The sequence below is a fragment of the Phyllobates terribilis genome, unplaced genomic scaffold, assembly GCF_046119375.1.
Source record: "Phyllobates terribilis strain yellow unplaced genomic scaffold, ASM4611937v1 Scaffold_1__5_contigs__length_1240528914, whole genome shotgun sequence".
Taxonomy (NCBI): Eukaryota; Metazoa; Chordata; class Amphibia; order Anura; family Dendrobatidae; genus Phyllobates; species Phyllobates terribilis.
In genome coordinates, this window is record NW_027362761.1 from 74,750,257 (window position 1) to 74,769,451 (window position 19,195).

The 19,195-nt window shown below is 45.7% G+C and overlaps 1 protein-coding gene across 1 annotated transcript in view; it reads right to left on the bottom strand.

The window, feature by feature from the left end:
- Nucleotides 1-18,577, bottom strand: part of SHB (SH2 domain containing adaptor protein B) — a 155,231-nt gene extending 136,654 nt beyond the window's left edge. Inside the window, exon 1 of the mRNA XM_073664601.1 lies at nt 17,629-18,577. Coding sequence (XP_073520702.1) covers nt 17,629-18,279 — 651 coding nt within the window. The 5' untranslated portion in view covers nt 18,280-18,577. The remainder of the gene's footprint in view (nt 1-17,628) is intronic.
- Nucleotides 18,578-19,195: the final 618 nt, after the last annotated feature.

The following is a 19,195-nucleotide window of genomic DNA, read 5'->3' on the forward strand; positions in this document are numbered from 1 at the left end:
TGCCATATAGAATAGAACTGTAAAATTGAAGAACTTTGGCCAAAAACGCTTTCTGAAGGTACCTCTTTTCAAAAACTGAAGCAAGTGAACTGTCTGAACCATTTTATCCAATGACTGTCAGCAACGCACCAGTTAAAAATGGACGAGGCACTTCAATATTACTTCTAAAAAGAAAGTATTCTGCTTTTAATCCAATTTTAACGGATTCTTGTAGACTATTGATTGATCTGCAAACTTGATGAGAATAGGACAGTCTCAGTCTCACATATCAAAACACATGGATCGGTTTTTAAGAAAGGATGTGTGTGGATCAATGAAACTAAGGGGCAGTGTGCCGTCCCTTTAACCATGGGTGTTGTATACAATGGATGCAAGTACGAGGCCTTAGACGGATGGTGGAGAGCTCAGGCAACTATGGAAGAAGTCATCACCACCTCTACTGGTATACTACAAAGAAACCAAACTGACTAGCACCTCCTAACAGAATGAAGCTAATGTGAACAGGTGCAAGCTGCCATGACTGCATAATCTACAAACAAAAGCATACAACAGCACTCTGCAAGCGCCAAGATGCATGCACACATTGAATATATGGAATTTAGACTGCATTGCTCCTATATAGAATATACTTCTAAAAATGAAGGTACTTAGTGCATAAATTGGCCAATTCATAAGAGCCCAGCAGTCAGTAATGCAACTTACATTCTATATATTCACATATATCTTGGCGCACACAGTGTGCAGCTTCACTTTGATATGCAATACAAGCCTGACGTTGAACTTTGACTACATTCGACGGGTGTTCCAAGTGTATGGATAGACCTACAAATAATGTATCTCTCTAGATAGTTACCTCATTGTCATACCCAATGTCAATTGATTATAGGTATGGTAAAATATTCTACTAATCCATTGCTTATATATAAAGATGTGGATAATCCTATAAAAGGGGAATAGCACTTTAAAGAACCCACCTACAGGACATCCCTCCTAATCAGAGCCGGTGCCAGCCTTGCAATGTGCTGATCTGCCATCAGTGACAGCACGGCTTTTAGGAACCATATATTATCATTAGGATTTCCTGAGAAATGTCAGCATATGGCTTCAGTTACACATGGAAGAGGCAATACCAGAAGAACAAGTCAGAACCCAACACTCAATGGCTACATGCCAATGCTTTGGGGTAAGTGTGGATGCTTTTTTAGGCATTTAAAATTATAGAGGTCCATAAACAACAAATTATGACAACAGAAGAGCAGTACAATAAAATGGAGCTGAGCAGCGAGACACGGCACACTGAAATCACAAGGTCAAAATGAGGTTTGCTGTGTTACCATGTAATTATTCTCTAAATCAGTAATATACGACTATAGTAAATTGGATAATGAAATGTTTGGAGCAGCTATGAGGCTCAGAAGCGTGCAAGCGTGAATTAGCTTTATCAGACTAGATCAAGGCCTATAATGTTCTATTGTATCTCCTCCATCTACATCGCCACAGTCTATCGCCAGCAAAGAAAGCCATTAGAAAACTCGACCTTGTGGTTGTGCAGCGTGAATCCTCCTCCATTATTATAGATCAGCAAATAGAGCAAGGCACAAAGATACAGTGTGCCATACGTGATGTGCACCCTAACAAAGGATATTGGGGGAAAGTAACAATTATTTGCTACATTTCATTAACCAAGCACTCTCAAAAGGTTTTATCCTCTTAATATATTGCAGTCATTATATTAAATTGCACTGGGTACTTACAATTACTCATTTTGCCCATTTGTTCTCTTTTCTCTGGTCTATGTAGAAACAGGAAGTCTCTTGTCCCTGCATTTATCATCCCCCTCTTCAACTCCTTACCCAGCTTCTGGGTCCATGTGGAAATTTGTTCATGTGAACTGATCACACTGGTTAAACGGGAATCTGGAGCAGGCTTTCTTCTATATAATCTGAGGGCAAAATGATGTAGGGAAAGACTGATTCCAGCGATGTGTCACTCACAGGGCTGGGATTTGCTGTTTCAATGCAATCAGTGTTTTATCAGCAGGAGATTATCACTACAGAACATACTAGCACAAATTAAAGACCTCAAAATGAGTATTTTCAGGAAGAGCCCATTTGGTGTGAGCAGAATTTAGATTTGGTACAATTACGGTAATAAGGGTATGTGCACACGATGCAGAAATGAAGCAGAAAATTTCTGCATCTCCCTGGCAGAAAAAACGCATGCAGATTGTGCATGCGTTTTTCCTGCGGAATACATGCGGATTCACATGCTTTTCCGCATGTGGATTGACAAGCGCTTTCCAGGCAATTTTAGCGTCACTTGGAAAGTGCTTGACAACTAGGTCACACTATATAAATCCATGCAAACGGCATGGATTTATACAGTGTGACCCGAGAGAGTGTATATACTTACCTCTGATGGCCCGCGCTGTTCTGCTCAATCCGTTCTCCCTCGCCTGCAACTTTGAATTGAAAGACCTGCCGACGTCAGCGTCACGTGACCCGTCACATGACTGACGTCAGCGCAGGTCCTTCAACTCACTGCAAGTGCTGGGAACCAAGCAGGAGCGTTGCGCGGGCCGACAGATGGTAAGTATATATTTTTTATTTTATTCTTGTTTTTACAGCTTTTTTATGGTACCTGGGTGTGGATGAGACTCTCCTCTCCTCCACACATTAGAACGCGTCAATAACGCAAGTACAGATGCAGTCTTGCGGAATTGGCGCGTTCTAATGCAAGTCAATGGCGGCGAAAATGCCGCGTTTACGCAAAATTAATTGACATGCTGCGGATTTTTGAGTGCAGCGTTTACGCTGCGGAAAAATCCGCATCATGAGCACAGCACATGCGGATTATCATTGGGGAACATTGCTGCCCTTCAACAATGCGTTTTTAATGCGTTTCCGCAACTGCAAAAACGCTGCGGAAACACATTAAATACGCATCGTGTGAACTCAGCCTAATTGTTAGTTTGTCCCAGCCATACTGGTGAGGAGGACACCTTGCACAGAAGCGGTGTAAAAAGTATTGCCTTTATAATCACACTTTATACGGCCCTTTACGTCTACAGATACCAAGTAAAAGTGCCGGAATCTGTGTGTGTGTGTGGGGGGGGCTGCACTGCAGATGTGAACAGAGCCCAAGTTATAATGGCTATAAGATACCAACGACAGCAAGGAAACCAGTCCTATTATATAGATAAGTCCAGTTAACAGGATTATTCCAGCAATATTCTTTTAAATACCAGAATATATTCAGAGCATATTTCACTCCCATAACAGGTGGACAGGTAAATTACAGGTCACATCAGCAGTAATAAATCCATGAGAAATACACATGGTCTGTATATGGGGCTGGGGATTTTTGCAGGTTCCAATCCCATTAGATCAGTCACACATTTCTCCAGAATCACTGGTGTTCCAACACAGGGGTGCTAAAATGTCAGTCTACACGAGCCTTCCAGAAAGCAGGGCTGTGATCCGGCCAACTGGAGGAAGAATTATGACCACAAACTGTTCAACGCAGGCCAAGAGCATTAGTCTACTCCATAACTCACACACCCATTCCTGACCAGCTAATAAAACCTGCCTGTGGCAGCTGATAAAACCTGCCTGTGGCAGCTGATAAAACCTGCCTGTGGCAGCTGATAAAACCTGCCTGTGGCAGCTGATAAAACCTGCCTGTGGCAGCTGATAAAACCTGCCTGTGGCAGCTGATAAAACCTGCCTGTGGCAGCTGATAAAACCTGCCTGTGGCAGCTGATAAAACCTGCCTGTGGCAGCTGATAAAACCTGCAGCCCGCTTTCCCCAGCCACAGCGCGAGAGAGCAGCATTCCAGAAATCTTATGGATTAAGTAGGTGTCAGACGTCTGTCAAGATTCAACACGTATAATCAGAAAGAAAGCGCTGCTCCCTGAAAAATGCAAGGGCTTGTCATCAATAATTGTGCAATACTTCCGGACAGGTCAAGGGCGGAAGAGCAAAAATGTATGCTGGGCTTTATGCACACTTCAGGAGGTTTCATCAGTGTTTGTAGGCCCAAAACAGAACAGGTGTCAATCTTTCAATTATAGGTTTTTTTCTTTAAGTTCCACTCCTGGTTTTGGAATACAAAGACAGATGCAGAATACTGATGTGTGAACAAGGCTTTAAACAAAGCACTATCCATGTAACGTAGTGCAACTAGTACCCAGAGAGGGCACCTATGCAAGAATAGGAGCTCCTCCAAATCCTCATCCTAGTGTGGCCCCCAGAAGTCTCTAACCAGTCACCAGCTATTGTAGCTCTTTATTACATTATATGGAGAAGACTGATAAAATCCAGAGTAGGAAGCAGCTGCCGCTTTGGAAGCTGGCTGTGGACCCGGTGCTGCTGCATATCCAGTACTGTGCAAAAAAGTTACCTAATTGATATGGTCACAACACAGCCCTAATCTCATCCAGAGGATCTGTGGTTAGTTCTCAAAGATGTTTGGAACAACCTCTCTGATGAGTTCCTTCAAAGACTGTGTGAAAGTATCTAGGTAAATTGATGGTGTTTTGAAGGCAAAGGGTGATCACATCGAATATTGATCCGATTTAGATTAGTCTCTTATTCATTCGCTTTGCATTTTGTTAATTCCTAATAGTTTATTTTTAAACACCCATTTTTGTGAAATTTTGCATAGTAAATAGTTGCCTAGATCAACCATTAGTTTTTATTTATAGAGCACCATATTCTGCTGCACTTTAAAACAGGTGATATAACACGATATAAAGCAATAATCTACCAATGAATATATCTATAAGATACAGCATAAATGATTAAATGGGTTAACCCACAATCATTTATCATTCATAAGCAGGATAGATGATAAATTTAGGATTACCAACACTCACTATACCATGACAGACAGAGCGTAGTTTGATTAGTGGGGGTTTCAGCAGAAATCCACCCACTGATACTACAAATAAGTGATAAATGTTATTGGTGGGCTAGCCTCTTTATAATCAAATTAAGTATAAAAAGACAAACAAGCTACAAACCAACAAGGGGGCAAAAAAAAAAAAAAAAGTTTTTTGAACTTCAAAATGAATAGCTGCATGACCTAAATGGATTGTATTTAGAGAACAGAAATCATGTTCACGTACAACTGAGCATCAGATGGAGAATTTGGCATCACATGAAGATGTTCGGTATAATGCCAATACATACGGTGCACCGTGATCAGATGGCACACAAGCACATGCATATTAAAGGGCCCCTCACGAAGTGCCCTGTTAATGAATAGGCTACTTACTACAGACATTCCAATGACAGAAGCATGAAAAGAGAAACCTTGGAGCAGACATTGACCTCGGAAAGGAAAAGCTGCACTGAAAAGAGCTGTCCATAAGAGGCGGGGAACACCAATCACATAGCTCTCCTAAACCCTGCACAAGAACGTACCGCAATATGCACCTCGCCTACACGTTCACCTAGCCTGGCCATGGTGACGTGGCCTGCTGTCCAAGTAGTGGCCATCATCATCATTGGGGGGCACTGATCAGTTATCAGAGCGGCTCTTTGAAGACAGTTATTCGGGCTACCCAAATCATTGCCTTCCTCATTAGCACAAGCTATAGCGCAGCTCATTCAGACGTCTGCTTTTATTTGTACATTCTCACCATAGTAGCTGGATCAGGTCGTCAGCACTGTTTCAGCAATGATTTTCTAGTATGGAAAGATAAAAACCACAGACATGTTAACATCACTCCGGCAGAATACCAAGGGGAAAAATAGATTAACGGAAATAGGGACCAAGACCAGAAAACCCCTGAAAGACTTGTGATGTGACAGCCATAGAATCATATTCACTTTTAAACAAGCAGGGCAGAGGACTGTCAGCACAGAAGCAATATTTTTATTTATATAACCTCGGAAACTCCATGTATTCTCCAAAAAATACTAAAGTCCTCATTAACAAAAAAAACTCTCCGTATGATAAAGCGGGGTCAATAACCTTGATGATGAGCATTTCTCAATAGTTCCATCTTGGGGCACATACAATCTGATACCCAACTTTAGCAAAATCTTTAAGGAACGAAATAGTGAAAAAAACCACCACGCGTAACCAGCTATAGTTTTTGTTGGTATCATTTTGAGACACATGCAACTTTTTGGTAATTTATTTCACTTTTTGCGAGGAGAGATGGGCACAAAAATTCTGTCCTAACTTTTTTTGCATTTTATTTTTGCAGCATTCATTGAGTGAAAAATAATTAACGTATAGATTTTCAATGTACAGGTCATTATGGACAATATTAACAGATGTCATTTTTGGGTGTTTGCATATTACTACTTTTTATTCTGAATTTTTTTTATTTATTTTTTTTTTTTTAACGGTAATTTCATTCAGAAAACTCAAGACTATTTTCATCCATACGGTCATTCGTGTGCTGCAATTTTTTTTTCACACAGACACTGTCATGTGAGAAGTCCCATTGAATTACATTGGTCAGTGTGCTGTCCGATTTTTACTTTAAACAGCAAATGTCTGTATTATACGCTTGTCTGAACGAACTCCTAAGCTGCATTTACCCAGAAAGACAATTAAGAAAGCTTATCTCACTAACTTTCAGTGTAAACAGGCTGTCGATCACTGGATGAACAAGCAAATTACTTGTTTATTGGGTGAAAGGAACTTTTGCACAGGGCAAAGATCTTGGAGGAATATTGTCCTGTGTAAACAGGATTCGTACTGCAGAAACCAATAGCACCCTATGCACACTGAGCGATCCATTACAGATTGTTCACTACGGTCTAAATGACAGCTGATCAGTAAAGGTTTATCGATTGGCATTAGTTCAGTGCTGCTGGTTGGTCCGTATAAATGCACCCTTAGTTACACAACGTGGCTTGAACACATGATCCTCTTGATCACATAGATAATACCTTGCACTATGTATGTAGTGCAGAGTATCTAGCCTGCAGTGTTGCCAGGTTCATACGATCACATCAAAAAAATACTTTCATCCATAAAACAGGTGCTTTTTTTCTTGCTTGTGATCAATATGCAAGGTTGTGTTTTCTTTTAGTTTTTTTTTTTTTTTTTTTTTTTTAACAGCAGCAGCTATTAATTTACAAGACCATCTACAGTTTCCTAGGTTAAAGAATTGCAACAAATCTGTTGCCCATCCATAGACTTGAATGGGCGACTCAGATTTACAGAAAAACTGCATATGAAAATGTATTTTTTTTGACATGTAGACTTAGATAAAAAAAAACTGCTCTATTGCATAACACTTGGTCCAAGTGTGGTCTGTTTTTTTTTTTTTTTTTAAAACTGACTGTAAATACGGTTGTGTGAACGATCCCTAAGGCTGCATTTACACATCTGTGAATTTTACCATCCTTTAGAAATAAGACTTTTCTCCCTCAGGTGTCATCCTAGTTATATCCATGTTGATGCATTAATTTTTTTTTTGCATCAGTTTTCTTTCACTTAATTTATATGTTTGTTCCAAAGCCTATAAAAATTCAAATTATATTCAAATCAATCACTACGCAACAGATTCATAAGGCATGGAAGCAAATGGATTGCGTCCCCATTGATTTGGATTGCAGAGTCTGCTCCACAAACATGGATCAGAATAGGGACTGCCAAGTCTCACTCAGATTCGGGACTTTCGTGCATGCGTAAATCCATGAAACTATGGGTCCGTATGCTGTCTGAGGGGGAAAAAAAAAAAAAAAAGTGTAGATTTTCTGACTCATTACAAATCACTTGCCATAGACTTTAATCTGAGGGTTTTGTCTGAAAATTGCTCCTGTGCGACACATGTGGACATGTACCCCAGCCTTATACCGACAAACCGCACCACGGTCCATTAGATTTTGATCTATGGCTGATTCGGAGGCCATTTATAGCACCTGTTGGCACCCCATGATTGCACTGCTGGGAGACGATGGAATGAGAGTGCTATCCCTCTGCCCAACGCCTTACATACACGGTCACTACCACCCATCTATATACCAAGCAACTGGCCACCAGCAGGGGCGGACACAGACAGGAGAGTGGCCTGTGCAAGTACATGGGCCCTTCGCCGTCCAATGATGTGCCTATGACAGAAGCGGTTTACTGCTTTGGAGGTGGAGGTTGGCACCATACGCCTTAACACCTTGCATCAATGGCATGTTTCGTCATGGCCAAAACACATGCACTGTCCACTTATCTATCCTTATAGTTTGGCACAAAGTATCAGTACAGCATGTTTGACTAGTATTATACCTGTACAGGTAGAAATATTCTGATTTCTAGAAAACAAGAACACTTATTAACATGAAGATGGTTCATGAACGTCTTCTAAGGCCACAATGAGTATTTAACATCAGTATTTGTAAGAGAAAACCAGTAGTAGGTGATAAATACAGAAGTGGTGACGTGTTTCTATTATACTTTTCCTCTGATTGTTCCTCTCCTGGCTTTGGCCTACAGACACTGAGGTAAAAAAACTCACCAAATACTGAGCGTGTGACCGCGGCCTAAGAAGCATCTCACCACCGACATTCAAGGTCCGACCATGGGTCTCCTGGCCCAAACTCAGCCACATAGGCATGTATGAGGCTGTAGAGTTTAGGTCAGGAGACCTGTGACTGGTCCAGACATTGTGCTACCTTGAATGTCATACATGTGAAACTGGCCGTACATATATAGTGTTCAGATGGCATCACCCTGGGAAACATAGTACTAATAAGCTGCCTTTGAAAGGAGTATCTGTAGTTAATGGATGAGCCAAGTTGACCAGAACAAAAGTCACGCTTACATGAATGGGACCCCTCTGACGTCCAAAAGCCTCAACTTGGCATGTGTTTAACAGCCTCATTTATTATTTAATGTAAAGATAATGAATTTTGCAAGATCTCTGCTTGTAGCCACTGAATAGAACCTGGAGGATGATGTAAGCCATTGGAAGTAACACGCTTGTTTCCAAGTAATGACTACAAGAAGAGACTCTGAAAGTGTAAGACCGATTCCACGCGGATGGTTCAACGTTGCATAACTTTCAAAGTGGATTGGACTAGTATACAGCGTATATAGCGTAGGTCATTTGGGATGGGTCCTGCAGGAAATCTGCTTTGATGCTGGTCGTCTTCCTTTCCAACCTGTTCCTGGCAACAACATGCAAACAACAAATTCCTTGCACCGTCTGATGTCACTTTTTCCTTTTCGGCTGACCCTGGATGACACCACTCATGTCAAGCCGCATCATTCAAAGCAGCAATTGAAGACAACCACATTTAATTGGGTTGCTCTTCATTAAGTCAGGATGTCTACTTCGGCTTACATTACAGCCCTGCTGTCAGGGAAGAGGAAAAAATAAAAACGCAACGTCATGCAATTGTTTAGACATGAGTGATAAATCGTAGACTCCATCACCTAAGTGGGTTAGTATTGAAATGGTTTAGCTTTGCCAGAGGCAGGGACAGTGAAAGGCACATTATTTCCTAGCCAATGGAAGAAAATAGAAAGAATAGTCTCCAATAAATCAAGTCTAATCGATTTGTCTGGATAACGACAGCAAAGTGTTATTTGTTATATTAGGGAGCATTCATAGGGGGGGTTCTGTTCTGGATTACTAGGTACTGTACCATCCAGTAATCTGACACTTCAGGGACAGAGCTGCAATCATGAGACTCGCGATAAGCAGCAGATTTGGAGATGATCTGATAATCTAGAATAATTTACAATCCTGCAATTTTCAGCAGAATGTTACTTTATAATCTGGATAATCCAAACGTTCCCTAAATGATTGGCCGGGGGCACTTCTGGGGCATTGCTGTTCTTTTCTAGGTCATAAACTAATGCAGTATATTAGCAGCTAGATTCATTTTCCAGTATTTTGGTAAATTTCTGAATGGCCATGTAATCTAAGGCAATAATACTCCATTCTGCCTATATATCACAAGCTTTGTACCAGGCTCCGCACATCTCCCCAGGTATGAAACGCTGTAAATGGCAGTCTATGCGGTTCTCATGCACAGGCATCCAATATTCTGTGTTTTGAAGCCTTATAGACACACGAGTAATAGAAGTATAATGCATAAAACCATGCGGACTGGTAAATTCACCCCCAGATTGAGAGCATAGCAGAATTCATAGGAAGCCCCCCTGCTTATGATATTTTGGCTTGCGGGCACCAGACAGAAGCAATTCTTACAGCAGCGGAGCTGTCACTTTGTGCACACAAGACAATAGGATATGCAAAGTCCCAAGAGCTCTGCAAATACAGGAACCGAGCAGAAGAGAAGATAAAGGGCTTCACCAAGACATGCCTGCCCCATAATAAAGCACAGGGCTGACTGCGCTGGGAGAAGCTCACGGATGATCCCACCAACAGTAATTGCCATGTCCATCAGAGATAGGATTCATGCTCATTAGAAATAAGTACTAAAGATGGCCATTTATCAGAGTTTCTGTAATGAATATGTTATGGTGCAACAATTTTCCAAAGAGCTTGGAAATCAGGGATCAGGAACTTTAAAAAAAAAAAAAAAAAAAAATCCAACATAATGTTTTTACTTGGTGTCTCAAATGATCTTCTCAATCAAAATAAGTGGTTAAAAATTCTTGACATCGCAAGGCCAGCCTATAATTATAGACTCTAAAATCAACTTTGGGTGAAGTACAAGAACAATATGGTCAATGGTAGGACTAAAACATCTGAAAACAGGGTTCCCAGGTCCAAGGAAGGAGAACGTATCCATAGGCTCCTGCATACCAAAATGGTCTAGATTAGGGATGAGCAGACTCGTGGAAGTTCAGGTTCTGGTACCTAACCTGAACTTTGGACTAAAGTTTGGTCCGGGTACCAGAACTGTACCTGAATCACATTGAAAACAATGGAGACCCGAACTTTGGATCTAGAAAAAAAAAAAAATTCTCTCTCCAACGGGCTTTCCCCAGAATATTGCAAGACTTCCGGGAAAAATCAGAGTTCAGTGTTTAACACCGGACATTAACTCTCCGGTACAAACCCCAAACTTTTAACTTCGGGTTCGCTCATCTCTAGTCCAGATACAAGAACCCCTTGAACAGTCAGGATTTTGGGCAATACAGCTGCCAGGAGTCATAATTGGGCACCCTACTATACCTCCCCTCCTTGGAGAATGCAGTATTACATTGAGCTCCAAATGTGAGAGGCTCTGTTACACCATGAACACTGCTGTATGCCACTGTAGGGAATTTCCATTTACCCCTTTATGTAGCTGCATTCTGAGCAGCCTTTGAAGGTAGTTTTCAATAAGAATGGCAGAGACAGTCCAACTAGTGCCGCTTCCAAGAAAAATTGCATCATAGCCTCACAAGTAAAAACTGGAGATCCGTCTGATGGGGGGGGGGGGGGGGTTGTCAGGAATTTATATAGTGTAATCCCAGCCCTCAGGTACAGAAACTGAGTGAGAACAGAAGATCCAGGATGTGTGTGTATATGGTAACTCCTTCCTCCTCTATAATGCGCCACAGTATATACAACCCCTGGCAAAAATTATGGAATCACCAAGCTCGGAGGATATTCAGTCGTTTAATGTTGAAAAAAAAAGCAGATCACAGACATGGCACAAAACTAAAGTCATTTCAAATTGCAACTTTAGGGCTTTAAGAAACACTAAAAGAAATCAAGATTAACAATGTGGTACTCTTTAGGGTAATTTTTTTCAGACCAAGCAGAGGGAAAAAATTATGGAATCATGAAAAACAAACACACAAAAGAACACTCCAATACATCACTAGTATTTTGTTGCACCACCTCTGGCTTTAATAACAGCTTGCAGTCTCTGAGGCATGGATTTAATGTGTGACAAACCGTACTCTTCATCAATCTGGCTCCAACTTTCTCTGATTGCTGTTGCCAGATCAGCTTTGCAGGTTGGAGCCTTGTCATGGACCATTTTTTTCCCCAACTTCCACCAAAGATTTTCAATTGGATTGAGATCCGGACTATTTGCAGGCCATGACATTGACCTTGTGTGTCTTCTTTCAAGGAATGTTTTCACAGTTCTTGCTCTATGGCAGGATGCATTATCATCTTGAAAAATGATGTCATCATCCCCAAACATCCTTTCAATTGATTGATATTTTGGACAGTTTTCTTATCCAATGTAAACTTGGGCATTTATTGAAGATGTAATGACAGCCATCTCCCCAGTGCCTTTACCTGACATACAGCCCCATATCAATGACTGTGGAAATCTGCATGTTCTCTTCATGCAGTCATCTTTATAAATCTCACTGGAACGGCACCAAACAAAAGTTCCAGCATCATCACCTTGACCAATGCAGATTCGCGATTCATCACTGAATATGACTTTCATCCAGTCATCCACGATTGCTTTTCCTTAGCCCATTGTAACCTTGTTTTTTTCTGTTTAGGTGTTAATGATGGCTTATGCTTAGCTTTTCTGTATGCAAATCCCATTAGACGGTTTCTTACAGTTTGGTCACAGACATTGACTCCAGTTTCCTCCCATTCGTTCCTCATTTGTTTTGTTGTGCATTTCCTGTTTTGGAGACAATATTGCTTTAAGTTTCCGGTCTTGAAGCTTTGATGTCTTTCTTGGTCTACCAGTATGTTTGCCTTTAACAACCTTCCCATGTTGTTTGTATTTGGTCCAGATTCTAGACACAGCTGACTGAACAACCAACATCTTTTGCAACATTGCGTGATGATTTACCTTCTTTTAAGAGTTTGATAATCCTCTCCTTTGTTTCAATTGACACCTCTCGTGTTGGAGCCATGATTCATGTCAGTCCACTTGGTGCAACAGCTCTCCAAGGTGTGTTCACTCCTTTTTAGATGCAGACTAACGAGCAGATCTAATTTGATGCAGGTGTTAGTTTTGGAAATGAAAATTTACAGGGTGATTCCATATTTTTTCCCTCTGCTTGGTCTGAAAAAAATGACCCTTACTGAGTACCACATTTTTAATCTTGATTTATTTTAGTGTTTCTTAACCCATTATCTACCAATGTCCTTTTTTTGGGACACCTAATTTTTTGCTTCTAGCAACTAAGATTTTCTAATTAGGTCCAAAAAAAACAAAAAATGAAAATTGCTAATTTGGCAAGTAATGGGTTAAAGCCCTAAAGTTGCCATTTGAAATGACTTTAATGTTGTTGAAAAAAAGTAGATCACAGACATGGCACAAAACTAAACAACTGAATGAACATCCTCAGAGTCTGGTGATTCCATAATTTTTGCCAGGGGCTGTATAAGCCTCCTCAATGCCAGCATAAAGCAAAATCTGGGGCTGCCCCCTCATCTCTAGCTCTCAAGAGCCTGAATGTTGTAGCAACCATTCAATGGTCATCTAGAAACCGAGACAAGGCAGCAATTGACAGCAGAACTTCTCATTACCAGAACCCTGACCATTGTGTGGGTTGATCCCATAATCTACAGGCCATTGTGTAGTTTTCACCTATAGACTACTTTACGGGTCAGGACTCACTGGCCATTGTTTGGATTTATCCTGTAGTCTACAGATCAGGACTCACAAATGAGAGCTTATTAGATGTGATCATATATATTTGGCTGTAAGTGATAATCCATACGTATCAGATGACAAAATGGATTAGAAAATCAGATAGCAAAAGTTAGCAGCTGTCAATCTACAACAAATACTAAGTTTCCATTCAATTCCTCATAGTCACAATATACAAATGCTGAAACTCCATTAACCGTGTCTCTGCTGCATTAAAATAGATGCACATATAGATGACATCATTGTAAACATCGCTATCCAAGGAGGACCAGTGCCAGGAACTAGGCAAGCAACGCTGTTGCCTAACTTTATGGACTATTTTCTGTCTAGGATTTCTCATTGCCGTACAATTAGAAGTCCTAACGGCTGGTAAAGGCAACAGGATTGTGTCCAGCCCCAATGCAGATGGTAAGTGTCACTTATAAGAGAGAACATATAGATCCAGGGATAATACTGCCATAGCGACATGCCCGTGTCCCATAAGTATCCCATAACTGGTGGTACACCAGCAGCATAGCATCTCCATCTCCTTTATGCCACGCACATTTGTTGCCATAGGGCACCAAAAGCAGCTGTTCTATGATAAAAGGGCACAGCCGCACCTCAGAAATCACCCGCCATAAATTCAGTCCACATGTTTGTAGGAGAAAAGCTGACACCATGAAAGATTACTCTTATGCAACAAATTAGAAGAATCTGGATTTTCAGGTTACATAGGTCAATGACACATGCCATCTGTCTCCTACATGCCACAGGACATGGGGACTGACTTTATAGTTATGTTTGTGCACTTCAGTGAGAAGTGCCTCCTGCAGATTCAACCCCACTGCTGCCCGTTCTGCACAGATGCCAGTGGACACCCTCCCACTCTGCAAGTTTCACCTCCATATGCCAATACGTGTCACACGCAGCACACACGATATATATACACACACACGTAGCTGGCCGGCAGCACACGGTATACACACACACACACACACACACAGCTGGCCGGCAGCACACGGTATACACACACACACAGCTGGCCGGCAGCACACGGTATATACACACACACACACACACACACACGTAGCTGGCCGGCAGCACACGGTATACACACACACACACACACACACACACACACACACACGTAGCTGGCCGGCAGCACACGGTATACACACACACACACACACACACACACACACACACACACACACGTAGTTGGCCGGCAGCACACGGTACACACACACACACACACACACACACACACATAGCGGGCCGGCAGCACACGGTACACACACACACACGTAGCTGGCCGGCAGCACACGGTACACACACACACACGTAGCTGGCCGGCAGCACACGGTATACACACACACACACACACACGTAGCTGGCGGGCAGCACACGGTACACACACACACGTAGCTGGCCGGCAGCACACGGTACACACACACACGTAGCTGGCCGGCAGCACACGGCACACACACACGTAGCTGGCCGGCAGCACACGGCACACACACGTAGCTGGCCGGCAGCACACGGCACACACACGTAGCTGGCCGGCAGCACACGGCACACACACGGTACACGCACACGGTACACACACGGCGCACACACACGTAGCTGGCCGGCAGCACACGGCGCACACACACGTAGCTGGCCGGCAGCACACGGCGCACACACACGTAGCTGGCCGGCAGCACACGGCGCACACACACGTAGCTGGCCGGCAGCACACGGCGCACACACACGTAGCTGGCCGGCAGCACACGGCGCACACACACGTAGCTGGCCGGCAGCACACGGCGCACACACACGTAGCTGGCCGGCAGCACACGGCGCACACACACGTAGCTGGCCGGCAGCACACGGCGCACACACACGTAGCTGGCCGGCAGCACACGGCGCACACACACGTAGCTGGCCGGCAGCACACGGCGCACACACACGTAGCTGGCCGGCAGCACACGGCGCACACACACGTAGCTGGCCGGCAGCACACGGCGCACACACACGTAGCTGGCCGGCAGCACACGGCGCACACACACGTAGCTGGCCGGCAGCACACGGCGCACACACACGTAGCTGGCCGGCAGCACACGGCGCACACACACGTAGCTGGCCGGCAGCACACGGCGCACACACACGTAGCTGGCCGGCAGCACACGGCGCACACACACGTAGCTGGCCGGCAGCACACGGCACACACACGTAGCTGGCCGGCAGCACACGGCACACACACGTAGCTGGCCGGCAGCACACTGCACACACACGTAGCTGGCCGGCAGCACACGGTACACACACGTAGCTGGCCGGCAGCACACGGTACACACACGTAGCTGGCCGGCAGCACACGGTACACACACACACACGTAGCTGGCCGGCAGCACACGGTACACACACACACACACACACACGTAGCTGGCCGGCAGCACACGGTACACACACACACACACACACGTAGCTGGCCGGCAGCACACGGTACACACACACACGTAGCTGGCCGGCAGCACACGGTACACACACACACACACACACACACGTAGCTGGCCGGCAGCAGAGTGGAACCGTGCAAAGTCCATAACATCAATTTATTGAAATCGTCCTCTGTCAAGTGATTAATTTGGAGCAAGATGGTAATTTTGGGGTTGGAACTGATGGCATCGACCATAAACAAGTGACATCCAGTACTGTGAAAATGTTTTAGGCAGTTATGGAAAATATGCTGCACAGTAAGAATGCTTTCAATAATAAGTGTTAATAGTTTATTTTTATCAATTAACAAAATGTAACGTGAATGAACAAAACAGAAATCCAAGTCTCATCAATATTTGGTGCGATCACATTTTTTGTCTTCTGGCACAAGGTCAGGGGTTTTGTAGGATTATGGACAGGAGTAAGAAATTATACCAAACAGGTGACAATCATCAGCATTTACTCCACACATGCCTAAAACTTTTGAAAAGTACTATATATTTTACACACACGGCTGGCACTGATAGCATAGACTGTACCCATTTATATACAGGTCTCATGTGTGGCTGACAGGGATGGCATAGACTGGAATTACTGTTATACATACAGAATGTACACACAAGGGTCACACATGGGGCTGGCACCGACTGTACACGGGTCACACATGGGGCTGGCACCGACTGTACACGGGTCACACATGGGGCTGGCACCGACTGTACACGGGTCACACATGGGGCTGGCACCGACTGTACACGGGTCACACATGTGGCTGGCACCGACTGTACACGGGTCACACATGTGGCTGGCACCGACTGTACACGGGTCACACATGTGGCTGGCACCGACTGTACACGGGTCACACATGTGGCTGGCACCGACTGTACACGGGTCACACATGTGGCTGGCACCGACTGTACACGGGTCACACATGTGGCTGGCACAGACTGTACACGGGTCACACATGTGGCTGGCACAGACTGTACACGGGTCACACATGTGGCTGGCACAGACTGTACACGGGTCACACATGTGGCTGGCACAGACTGTACACGGGTCACACATGTGGCTGGCACAGACTGTACACGGGTCACACATGTGGCTGGCACAGACTGTACACGGGTCACACATGTGGCTGGCACAGACTGTACACGGGTCACACATGTGGCTGGCACAGACTGTACACGGGTCACACATGTGGCTGGCACAGACTGTACACGGGTCACACATGTGGCTGGCACAGACTGTACACGGGTCACACATGTGGCTGGCACAGACTGTACACGGGTCACACATGTGGCTGGCACAGACTGTACACGGGTCACACATGTGGCTGGCACAGACTGTACACGGGTCACACATGTGGCTGGCACAGACTGTACACGGGTCACACATGTGGCTGGCACAGACTGTACACGGGTCACACATGTGGCTGGCACAGACTGTACACGGGTCACACATGTGGCTGGCACAGACTGTACACGGGTCACACATGTGGCAGGCACTGACGGCACAGACTGTACACGGGTCACACATGTGGCTGGCACCGACGGCACAGACTGTACACGGGTCACACATGTGGCTGGCACTGACGGCACAGACAGACCAGTGACAGGTGCCCGGCACATGCAATGGGGGAGGTGCAGCCAGGTGAGGCCAGTCAGCCGGGCATCTTACCTTCTCCTTCTTGGCACAGTTGCTGTGCTCCTCGCCCTTGCTCATGGCTGCAGTGACGGCCGGGCTCCAGGAGATGCCGGCAGAGCCGGTGTCGCCCCAGCCGCAGCTGTCTATCTTGATGAGCCGGTGCTTGGGTGACACGATGTACTTGAGTTCGGTGGCCCCGGGCAGCGGCTGGTGGCGGGCTCCGGGCGGCCTCCTCTCGCTGTTGCTGCGGTACAGGTGCGGCGAGGAGGAGGATGAGGAGGAGGAGGACGTGGTGTTGGTGCTGGAGCCGGGGAAGGGCTCCTGGAAGAGGTTGTTGCTGCTGCTGCAGCCCGGCGCTCTGCCCCTCCTGCCGTCCGCCTGCTCCTCCCCGCACATGGCCCGCAGCTTGCGGAGGGACGAGCCGGGGCCGTTGTACGGGTCCTCGAAGTCGCGCTCCTTCTGTGCCCGGTAGGCTTTGATGAGGTCGCTCTCGTCCCGGGCGGGCAGCGGGGACGTGTGGTGGTGGTACTGCGGGAAGGACTGCTGCGGGAAGGACTGCTGCAGGTGCACGGAGCGCTCGCCGCCGTTCCTCTTGTAGTCGGGTCTGGGGGGCTGCGGGGGGCTCTTGCTCTTGTTGTTATTGTTGTTGCCCAGGCTGAAGTACTTGTTCAGCCATTTGGCCATGGTCGGCGCCGTGCAGGGGGCGATCTCCGCTCACATGGGACTGCAGCAAGTTGTGGAAGTGTTCACATGGGCTCAGTGCCGGGACAGCGGGCACCTGTGGCTGCTCAGGCTCCTTGCCATGCACCCACGGGCCACGGACATGAGTGCAGGGACTTGTCACTTGTTGAGCTGCCAGGACCGGCCACGCTGCAGCTCCTGCTGCTGACAGCTCCTCCGGCTTGTGCGGCCGCCAGATCACAGCTCACCTCTTGCTTCGGTGGTGGGCGGGGCTAAGGCTCCAGTCCCCGCCTCTCCTGTGCTCACACCACTCCCCTCAGCACGCGAGCCCACCTCCGACTCCCGGGGACACCCACCTTACCGCGGGGCAGACCTGGGTATAAGCGCGGCCATGGCCGTACTGTAATCACACCGTAGTCTCCTCTCCGCGCCCGCACCGTGCACTAGTCATAGAGCGCCCCTGCTGGAAAGCAGCTGCAGTACACCCGGCTGATCGGACGCCACACAGGCTGGGGTCACGGCCAGGGTCAGAGATCGGTCACCGCCGCAGTCTCCGCTAGCGGATACCTCTGGCACCGGAATCCCCACCTGTCACACTGCTCTATGGGCAATCACTGCATGGAAGGCACCAATACACCATGGATCCTCACAGGATAGATGTAGGATCAGTGGGGTCCGACTGCTGGGATCCCCCACTGATCACAGCCATGGGGAAGCACAGGTGAGACCACTGCCACCGGGCGTGGTGGTCGCACATGTACAGCCCACTCCACGGAAGTGACTAGCGTGGTCACACACAGGACGGTGCAGACGTTTTAGGCTGGGGTGGAAAAATGCTGCCAGGTAAGAATGCTTTCAGACATAGAAGGGTTAATAGTTTATTTTTAACAACACAATGCAAAGTGAATGAATAAGAGAA